The sequence below is a fragment of the Hyperolius riggenbachi genome, chromosome 8 (assembly GCF_040937935.1).
Source record: "Hyperolius riggenbachi isolate aHypRig1 chromosome 8, aHypRig1.pri, whole genome shotgun sequence".
Classification (NCBI taxonomy): domain Eukaryota; kingdom Metazoa; phylum Chordata; class Amphibia; order Anura; family Hyperoliidae; genus Hyperolius; species Hyperolius riggenbachi.
Genome location: NC_090653.1, coordinates 10,387,115 through 10,397,502, shown reverse-complemented (window position 1 = coordinate 10,397,502; position 10,388 = coordinate 10,387,115). Strand labels below are relative to the sequence as shown.

At 42.6% G+C, this 10,388-nt stretch overlaps 1 protein-coding gene across 2 annotated transcripts in view; it reads right to left on the bottom strand.

The window, feature by feature from the left end:
* The window catches only part of UTP14A (UTP14A small subunit processome component), a 57,144-nt gene that overhangs the window by 33,376 nt on the left and 13,380 nt on the right, over window positions 1-10,388 (bottom strand). For both annotated transcript variants that reach the window (XM_068249994.1, XM_068249996.1), the window contains exons 5-7: window positions 10,145-10,287; window positions 6,935-7,090; window positions 4,451-4,570 (exon numbers count right to left, since the gene is read on the bottom strand). In XM_068249994.1, coding sequence (XP_068106095.1) covers window positions 4,451-4,570; window positions 6,935-7,090; window positions 10,145-10,287 — 419 coding nt within the window. The remainder of the gene's footprint in view (window positions 1-4,450; window positions 4,571-6,934; window positions 7,091-10,144; window positions 10,288-10,388) is intronic.

Sequence of the window (10,388 nt, the reverse complement as noted above, 5' to 3'; positions counted from 1 at the left end):
CCAAAGCTCATAAACTTGGTCATTAAGTGACTGTATGTCAAAATTAGAAATAGTGGGCAGAGCCAAAAACAACTAACTTTTTACATGGGGAAATGTAAACTGCAGCTTTTCTTACACTGTTAATGGCAGGGTTCTCAAACTTCACACAGCTGATCACTGGGTGACTAGGATTAATATTCGGAAAAGTAGGTGGAGCCTACAAGAGCCAATCAAAATTCACCTATTGATTTTCAAGGGGAATATTGAAACTGCAGCCATTCTCACACTGTTAATAGCAGAGGCCTCAAACCTGCTACAGTCGGTCGTTAAGTGTTTGGGGTTCAAATTCAGTAAAGGGGCGGAGCCAAAAACAGCCAGATTTCTTTGCTGGATAAACTGCTTCCATTAGCACAATTTTGATGCCAGGAACCCAAAAGCTCACAAACTTGGTCATTGAGTAGTGCCTGTGTGTCAAGGTTACAAAAAGTGGGTGGAGTTAAAAACAGATTTTTTTTCTTGGAAATTGTAAACTGCAGCCCTTCTTCACTGTTAATGGCAGGGTTCTCAAACTTAGCATAGCTGGTTACTGGGTGACTGGGATTAATAATCAGAAAAGTGGGTGGAGCCCAAAAATCACATGTCGCTTTTCAAGGAAAATATTAAAATTGCTGCCATTCTTGCACTGTTAATGGCACAAGCCTCAAACCTGGTACAGTCGGTCATTGGGTCATTGAGGTTCAAATTCAGAAAAGGGGACAGAGCCACAAACAGTGAATCAGATTTGTTTCATTTCATGGGAAAATACAAATTATTGATGCCAAGGACCCCAAAAGTCACAAACTTGGGCATTGAGTAGTGACTTTGTGTCCAGGTTACAAAAAGTGGGCGGAGCCAAAAACAAATTTCACTGGGAAAGTGTAAACTGCAGCCCTTCTTACACTGTTTATTTTAGGGTTCCCAATCTTTGCCCAGATGGTCACTGAGTGACTGAGATATTCAGGGAAGTGGGTGGAGCCTATAATAGCCAATCAAAATTCACCTGTTGATTTTCAAGTGGAATATTTAAATTGCTGCCATTTTTACACTGTTAATAGCAGATGCCTCAAACCTGCTACAGTTGGTCATTGGGTGACTGGGGTTCAAGTGCTGGAGAGGGGTGGAGCCACAAACAGCCTATCTGATTTGTTTAATTTCTATGGGAATATACAAATTATTGATGCCAAGGACCCCAAAGCTCACAAACTTGGTCATTGAGTGTTTGTGTATTAGGGTTAGAAAGTGGGCAGAGCCAACACCAGTCAAATACATACCCGGGCAGGGCTGGGTCATCAGTGGGTGGAGACAAATACAAATTTCACTGGGAAAATGTACACTGCAGCCATTCTGTTAATGGCAGGGTTTTTAAACTTTGCACAGTTGGTCACTGGGTGACTGGGATTAATATTCAGAGAAGTGGGTGGAGCCTACAAAAGTGAATCAAACTTCACCTGTTGCTTTTCAAGGGGAATATTTAATTGCTACGATTCTTGAACTGTTAATGGCACAGGCCTCAAACCTGGTACAGTTGGTTATTGGGTGACCGGGGTTCAAATTCAGAAAAAGGGGTGGAGCCACACACACCCAATCAGATTTGTTTCATTTCAATGCAGATTATTGATACCAAAGACCGCAAAGCTCACAAACTCGGTCAGTGAGTAATTGTGTGTTAGGGTTAGAAAATGTAGGCGGAGCCAACACCAGCCAAATACATACCCGGGCAACACCGGGCAATCAGCTAGTTATATCTAAAGAGACAATCCCTGGAAAGGATTTAAATAAAGATGCAGACTACCCCCCCCCCCCCCCCCCCCCCACCACCACCACCACCACCACCTGTTTGCACACTTTTTGGGCAGTTAGGCAGAGCAACTGCCATTCACTAAGTTCTTTTAAAAATAAAGAAAACCCTGAGAATCCATCATAGGAAGTTGGGCTAGTCCAAAACCTGTCAGTTCTGTCAGATTTATTCTACTTACTGTAAGTGACAGTAACAGAGGAGAAAAGTCATTTATGTCTCATTTTACTCTGGAAGAAACGTGCTTCTTATTTTTGTGTGTTTATGTTATTTTAAATTTGTATGATTTTCGCAATAGTGATCCTTTAAAAGAAAAGATGTCAAGTCAAAACCACACCCCCCTCCAGTATTTTATACGTGGAAGATAGTTAGCTAGTTACCCCAACAGATGATTTACCAAACCAATCAATAAGAGTGAGGGCACTTTGTTATTAGATTTATAGTTGCAATCCTATATAATAATCCCTAAGTGTCCCTGTGTCCGTGTGTTTGCGCTACTGCGCATGTGCAGCATGGACAGCCGTTGGGACCACAGGGTCAGGGAGCTGGGCGGACAGGTGCGCACGCATGCGCACTGACTGGCGGCGGTGAAGAGACCTAGAGCTCATTTTTACACGGGCTTAGGTCAGCTAATATATGAACAATGTGAGTTGTATGCACCACTGAGTAACAGGAGAGGGAAAGTCATATGGGTGGATGGAGGGTAAGCTAAAGAGGGTAGGGGCAAACTGTGTATGGCGGAGGGGTGTAAGTGACTAAAGGGTTTTGTGTAAAGGAGGTGAATGGTGTTTACAAAAAACAAAAACATAATAATGCTGAAAACAGCTGACTTTACTGAGCACTTAGCAAATGTCAATTCACAAAAGCTGTTACCGCATGAAAAGCTCAAATTCCTGAGCAGTGAGGTAAATTACCGCCTTATGCGGTGATTATCTCAACATGCCAGTAAATGTCAATTCATAAATATTACAGCAGGCGGCATTCTCTGTGCCATTACCGTCTGCATCAAAGAGGTGATAAGGGTGCGGATAAGAGCAAAGTTAATGGAGACAGATCTCCCAGGCAGCAGCGGTGAGAACTTAACAAACAAGGCTTCCCGGAATACCACAGGCTATGATTTTTAACCTCTTGGGTACCTGTTTTCATATGTTTTTTTACATCAGAAAGCCTGCATGTGTAACATTTCCTGAAGTTCTTCTAAGCTGTGTCAATTAAATAGATTGTTTAGAAAGACTAATAGACAGATTCAAGGCAAGCAGAGGCAGTACAACAAAAAAATGCACATCTAAAGGGAAGTTGGGGATGCCTCTTATATTGTAATGCTGTTTCTGCACGGAGAAATGTAACAACTCAGGCAGCTTCTCATGTTACCGCCAGCCTAGAGCCAGCTTAGTTCGGGAAAATACCGCATTTCTATCGCAACTGTAAACATTTTTATGAATTAGCACACAGGAGTCTAAAATACCGAATGCGGTATTTTCCCGACAAGATTTTTTTTCCTGCACAGACTTTTATGAATTAACCCCTTAGAAGGGGGGAGAGTGGATGAATGCGTATCGGAGGGGAACATCAGAGTGGTGTAAGATTTTACGGAGCAGTGTAAGGGGGAGGTGTGTGTACATTAGTGGCCACTCCCACAGGGTGGGCGCTCTGAAGTGGGAAACTCCCAAAGGATGTGAACAGCTGAGGGAGGAGGATATGACATCATAAGCAGGCGACCTGCAGGTTCCCACTCTCAGATTCAACACTTGCTACTCGATTGGATTATGTACAGGAATAGAGACGATAATGACGCCATATTTTCCAGCGTATTAATCCCTCCCACTTCCTGCCAGGCATTACAATTTACATAAGATTTGCATGCAATTCAGAATATTTATCACCCCATCGGACATCTGTCTCTATATTTGGTGTAACATTTTACAAATGTCTTCTCATCCTACAACAACCAATCAGATTATTTTTTTCATCTCCTAAGATAAAATACACAATGGCTGCTGGGCGGACCGTACAAAAGCCGTATAACAAAGCACACGGCATTACCAACAAGTTCCTCGGTTAGCAGACCGCGATCACCTCGCCGGAGCAAACCAGGACTTTTGGAAAATATCATTTAAGGCCTGGAACCCACTACAATGCGCAAATCGCTATCGATACCGTTATGAGCGTTTTGTAAGCAATTTCATAAACGTTTTATGTCGATTTTTGGCAGCGATTTTAAAAAGTATAAGCGTTTTGCCAGCGATTGTGTAGCGATTTGCGTTTTTAATTCTGATTGGTCCCTTCAGTTTAAAATTTTTTTTTTTACAGTGTGCAGTAATTTATAAACACTAGCAAATCGCTCTGTATAACGATTCATGAGCGATTACGCCAGCATTTATATACTTTACATTGCAGAAACGCTAACGCTCAAAAATGCTGCATGTCCTGCGATAGCGATTTTGCTAACCGCAATCGCTCCAGTGGAATTTGGCCCATCCATTCACATTAGCTGAGCGTTTAGGGAAATCGCTAGCATTTTGAATCGCTCCCTAAACGCTCAAAAAAAAAAAAAAACACTCTAGTGGTTTGTAGCCCTCAGAAGAGTTTTCTACCCAATTGTAAATGGATTTTCCAGCAATATGCAGCAGAGCTCACCTCCTCCAGGCTCATGGCCTTCAGCGAGGCCTCCTCCACCGGCGTCAGCAGCGGGTCTGTGATTGGCTGCTTGTTCTTATTGAGGATGTTGAATACTTCCATCTCGAGCGGTGTGCGCGGCTGATGGGATAGAAGAGTGAGTAAGACACAGAGAGACTTTACTACCGCCATTACTCCATCCCTAACACATGCTGGTGTGGCGTTCAGAAGTCACATCTCGCCAGAAAATGTAGTGATACGTGTTCTCGCAGACCTGTATTCCTGCTCAGTGTGCTGCTACTTACCAAAGCTATGACCCGCCGCCAATCAGCAAACCACGTGTATGAAATAATCACCACCCCTCCCCTTGTTCCCTGTAAAGTTTCCTGTTTACAAAACTGATGAACGCCATTTGCCTTCAATACAGGGGTGATCAGCCCAGTAAATACGGCGAACAAATAATATTCTAATCGTCGAACAAAATATAATCTGACATTTATCATAGCGCAGGAATATCAAACCAATGCCAGGAATCATTTTAAAATTCTGGCTGTATTTCTGATTTTTTTTTTTATGGACTATCAGTTCCCTACATCTTCAGTGAACCGCACATTGTTTTATCTTATGTTAGGTACACACCATACCATTTTCTGTTAGAGTTACTTGCCAGATCGATTATTTCCAACATGTCCGATCTGAATTTCGATCGATTTTTCAATTATTTTTTTTTTGGAATCCTCTTCTTAATCGTTTTTTCTATCGATTTTCTATAAGTTCTATGAAAATCGATTAAAAAACCAAAAACAACTGTCGAAAACACTATTAAAAAACTATCGGAAAAAAGAAAAAAAAATCAATCGAAATTCAGATTGGACATATTGGGGGAAAAAAAAAAAAAAAAAAAAAAAAATCGATCTGGCAGGTAAATCTAACAGAAAATTGTATGGTGTGTATCTATCATAACATACAGCTTATAGAGTCCCATAAGGCCTCTATCACAGAGGAGGCTGAACAGTGTGCTTGCCAGGCACTTCATCCTCCTATATGCCAGCCATTAACACTGACCTTGATTTGGTTGGCTTGTTGACATTCACATCCTTGCACAATCTGTGCCCCGGATATCAGAAGGACTTGTTATAAGGTGCGCGCACAACAGAAGCCAACGACGGGTCCGTCAGACCCTCCCGCTGGGCGGACTTTCAGCAGACAGTAGTGCGTGTGTACTCACTGTCGGCGGACTGATAAAGTATGCGCCTATAACTACTGCATCACACCCTCCACAATCTTATGTTAGGTACACACCATACAATTTTCTGTTAGATTTACCTGCCAGATAGATAATTTCCAACATGTTGGAAATGATCTATCTAACCATCTATCTGCTGAGCAATTAGGCATTGTTCTACTCAGCAGGAGATAACCAGAAGACAATGCACCAGAGAAAATGACCAGTCTCTACAGAAAATAATGCAGAAAATCTAACTGAAAAAACGACCCAAAAAATAACTTGGTCACTCCCAACTTGAGTCCACCTCAAAACCTTTGGAGACAGAGCCTTCTGTCATGCTGCCCCTTACACTTTGGAACTCCCTGTCACACCCAATCAGGACAGCTCCATCCCTGGAAGCATTTAAGACCAAACTGAAGACACCTTTTATTCTGGCATTCATGAACATCTGACTATCTCCTCTGTAACTGTGTAACACAGTCCAGCCTGCAATCCTGTATTAATCTGAGACACAGCTATGTGCTTTGAGTCCTATGGGAGAAAAGCACTTTACAAATGTAATTGTATTATATGTTTTGGCATCACAGAGAAACAGTAAAGATGGAAATCAGCAGAAATATTACTTTTATTTTTTCCATATCACATTTCTTCTACATCTGACAATGAACAAAAAAACAAAAGGATAGGAAGGCTAAATAAGTCATTTCTTATTGGATGATTTTTTTTTATTTTATTCAGCTAATATGGCGTTTCATCACAAGAGAGCCTGAGGTGGGCTCATAAAATAAAAAAAAAAAACGTAGGCTACCTGATCCAGAGGGCTGAGCGGATCAGGTAGCCTCCAAAACCGCCGCTCCCGTGACCCGCACTGCGCCACTTTCATGACCTCTGGGTCACGACGCTGGATGGAGAGATTCTCTCCCAGAGTGCAGGGAGGCGGGGGAGTAGCAGGAGGCGTGGCCAGGGAGAGAGAGCTGCCCAATGGCAGCTCAGGAAACCCTGCAGGAATGCCCCTGGCGGGCGTTTTGAACAGGGAATCCCTCTCCCCTGTGTTTACCTCAGAGTTTGCGACAAATACTGTCACTGATCTCGGGGGAATACATCGCCGCGGTGGGGGGTGTGTGTGGGGGGGGGGGGGGACAGAGCGATGACATGTCCCACTAACCGCCTCAGGTTCTCTTTAATGCCGCTGACTGGCAGTGCGTATAACACCAAGCGTGTCATCGGTCATCACACGGTGAGGTCACCCGACAGCATCATGAGATGGAGATACTCACCATCCAGCCGGACACCTTGTCTTCAATGCGATTGGTTTTCAGAGGCTCGTCGGCGAGAGGGAAGACCAGCCGCTCGGCCCGGCGGTTCTCTCGCACGATCTGATCCCATTTGGCCACCTCCTCCGAGGCGTTCTGGTACGAAATCACCCTCTGGATCTGTGGAAGACAAAAATCCCACACGTTAGAACGCTAAAGAGAGCCTCCGAGGATCACAAGCTAGAGAAGTACGAGATGACAGTTCAGCACGGATCAGTGTGTTAAGCCTATTAAATATCTTCAATTTTGATTGGCCAATAATTGGCCAATTTTACCCCGTCCATGTAGTATGAGAGCGTACCTACACAATCTGCTCATAGTATTCAATATATGTTGCCTCTCATACGACATGGAGGTGGTACAATCGGTCACTCAAAATTGGATGTGTGTATGCACCAGGGCTGTGGAGTTGGAGTCGAGGAGTCAGAGCAATTTTGGGTACCCGGAGTCGGAGTCACTGATTTTATAAACTGAGGAGTCGGATGATTTGTGTACAAAGTCCACAGCCCTGGCAAGTATTAGACAAAGAAGTCGAGGAGTCAGAGTCTGAGCCATTTTGGATACCCGGAGTCAGAGTTGATTTCATAAACTGAGGAGTCGGATGATTTGTGTGTAAAATCCACAGCCCTGTAAGTATTAGACTAAGGAGTCAGGAGTTGAGGAGTCGCAGCCATTTTGGGTACCCGGAGTCGGAGTTAGTGGTTTCATAAACTGAGGAGTCGGAGTCGGAAGATTTTTGTACCGACTCCACAGCCCTGATATGCACCCTCACTAAAGGTGGCCTTACACAATTACATTTTTTAGAGTTTTTTTTTCGACCAGAGAAATGTGAAATATTCCTTCTTGATCGAATAATCAGGAAAAACTGGACAAATATACTATATACACTTATTCACTAGACAACAAATGATCACATAAATAACAGACAAAAAATGATTACATAAAACTTTGTTTTTATACTTTTCTATCTGATTTTTCCTACACATCCCACCAGACATTTAAAGAGAACCAGAGACGAAGCACCCTCTTGTATTTTACTTTAGAAATCAGTGGGAACATGACAGTAAACATCTAATCTGCTCTTTGTTTCATTGTTCTCTGTTTAATCTGACTGTTTTCACCTCTGATAAGAATCCCCGACTGAGCACTCAGTCTAGCTTTGCTACCGAAAGTTTATAGCGGAGTCTGTCTTCTCTGATGTCTTTTCAAGCCCAAGCCTGCCCCCTTGTGGCTCTGTTATAATGACTCAGCTATAATTATTCCCAGCAACGCCAGATTGAATGCTCAGTCCGGGATTCTTATCACAGCTGAGAACAGACACTTTTAGCAGTGAGGATGAAACAGAGAGCAGGGTAGGTGTTTTCTCTAATATTCCCACTGATATATATGGTAAAATACACAAGGGTGCTTCGTCTCTGGTTCACTTTAAGGAAAAAACAAACAAATAGAAAAATTGTTCATTTTTTTCTTGTTTGAAAAAAAGTTTTTGTTTTATTTCTTATACAATTTAACCTCCCTGGCGGTATGATTATTTCTGGACTTTAGGGTCTTTTCTGAACGTTTCAGACCCTAAAATCGTGTCGCCAGAATGCCAGCTGCAGCCCCTGCTCTCACTCACCTCCCTGGCTCCAGCGCTGCAATTTTACCTTCGTCCTCCAGGTGACGCTGTAACTGTGTAGTGAGATCACTGACGGCGATCTTGCCAGAATGAGTCAGAGCCTCCGTGGAGAGGAAGTAGAATGGCTGCCTGCGTCTGGGTCCCCCAGGGAGTGCGTGAAAACACCCGATGCGCTCCATTGCTCTGCACTGAGCTCCCGGCAGCTAGCCCGAGTGTAGCTCGGTGTTACCACAAGGGAGGTTAAAGAAAAAGAAATGGGAAAATATATTGATTTGATTGTACCATGTATGGCTAATTTAAAGAGACACTGAAGCGAAAAAAATATATATGATATAATGAATTGGTTGTGTACTATGAATAATTACTAGAAGATTAGCAGCAAAGAAAATATTCTCATATTTTTATTTTCAGGTATATAGTGTTTTTTCTAACATTGCATCATTCTATAATATGTGCAGATTACACAACACTCAGCATTCAAAATGATTCTTTCAGAGCAGTCTGTGAACTAATGACCTCTCCTCTGCCAGAGGAAAAGTAAATAGTTAACTAACAGTTGAGATAATAAATGTCAGAAAACAGCCCTCTCCATGACTTTTGAAAGTCGCAGAGATAATGGCTTTTTTGCATAGAGATAACAACTGGAGTTTCTTAACTCTTCCTGTACTGGAAACAATTAGACTGATGTATCTGATCTTAATGTTTTATTTCTTAGCTGTACTACACATATAAATCATAATATCATAGTTTTTTTTTCGCTTCAGTGTCTCTTTAAGGGAGATGGAGATTGAGTGATAGTAAATGGTACCTTATACCTGTTTATATCTCTGTTTATACCTCAGATATGAGTTTTTAGCCTCTAGCGTGGGACTTCAACAATATTTGAGAATCAATCCATGAACTTTACAACACTTTCTCTAATGCCTGGTACACATGGTGCAATTTCCCATCCGATTGACGGTCAAATCAATTTTTTCCGGCAGGTCCAATCTGTTCTCCGGTCATTTTTTAGGATTGATTTTCTGATCACTTCTATACAAAATTGATCATGAAAATGATCGGAGAGCAGATCGCACCTGTCAAAAACAATAGTTTCAACCGCCAATCGGACGGAAAATTGCATCGTGTGTACTACGCATAAAGCTAACGGATTTAAAGATGTGCACAGAAGCTGGATATTTGTGGTGCAGCTTCCAGGACGATAGTATTTTCTTCAAACATAATATCCTTATATGTCGGACAGGAGCTGGTTGTCAAAGTTAACTAAAGATGGTCAGTGGGATGCTGATAATTTTGAGTTGGAACAAATGTCATGTTAATTTAGTGCAACTTGATGGCATCAAAATCATAAGCTATTGCATTTGCTAAGAGATGGTCAATAAAATGCAAAAAGTCCCAGCGATTCTAATTGGTCCAAGTTGCATTTCTTTACCTACAGAATTTGCATAACCCCGCCTCATCAATTATTTGCATCTCAGCGACCATCCCTGGAGTGCAGCCGCTGTACAGTCTGTGTAATAACAAAGGGAAGTCAGAGAATCACATGACTGGCGGACCTTCTGTGTCTCCTCCTTGTTCAGTGGAAGCGCCACACTCTTCGTGTCCTTCAGCTTGTTCAGGTGCTTCTTCACCGTGGACAGACCTGTGGTCTTCTTAATGGGCTCAATGAGGTCTGAGAGGCTGATCTTCTCTCCGGACCCTGAAAAAAAAGAGAAAAATAGATGAGGCCCGAGCTCTGACTCGCTAAGGAATGGTGAGGGCCGAGGTCTGACTCACTAAAGGAAGGTGAAGCCCAAGGCC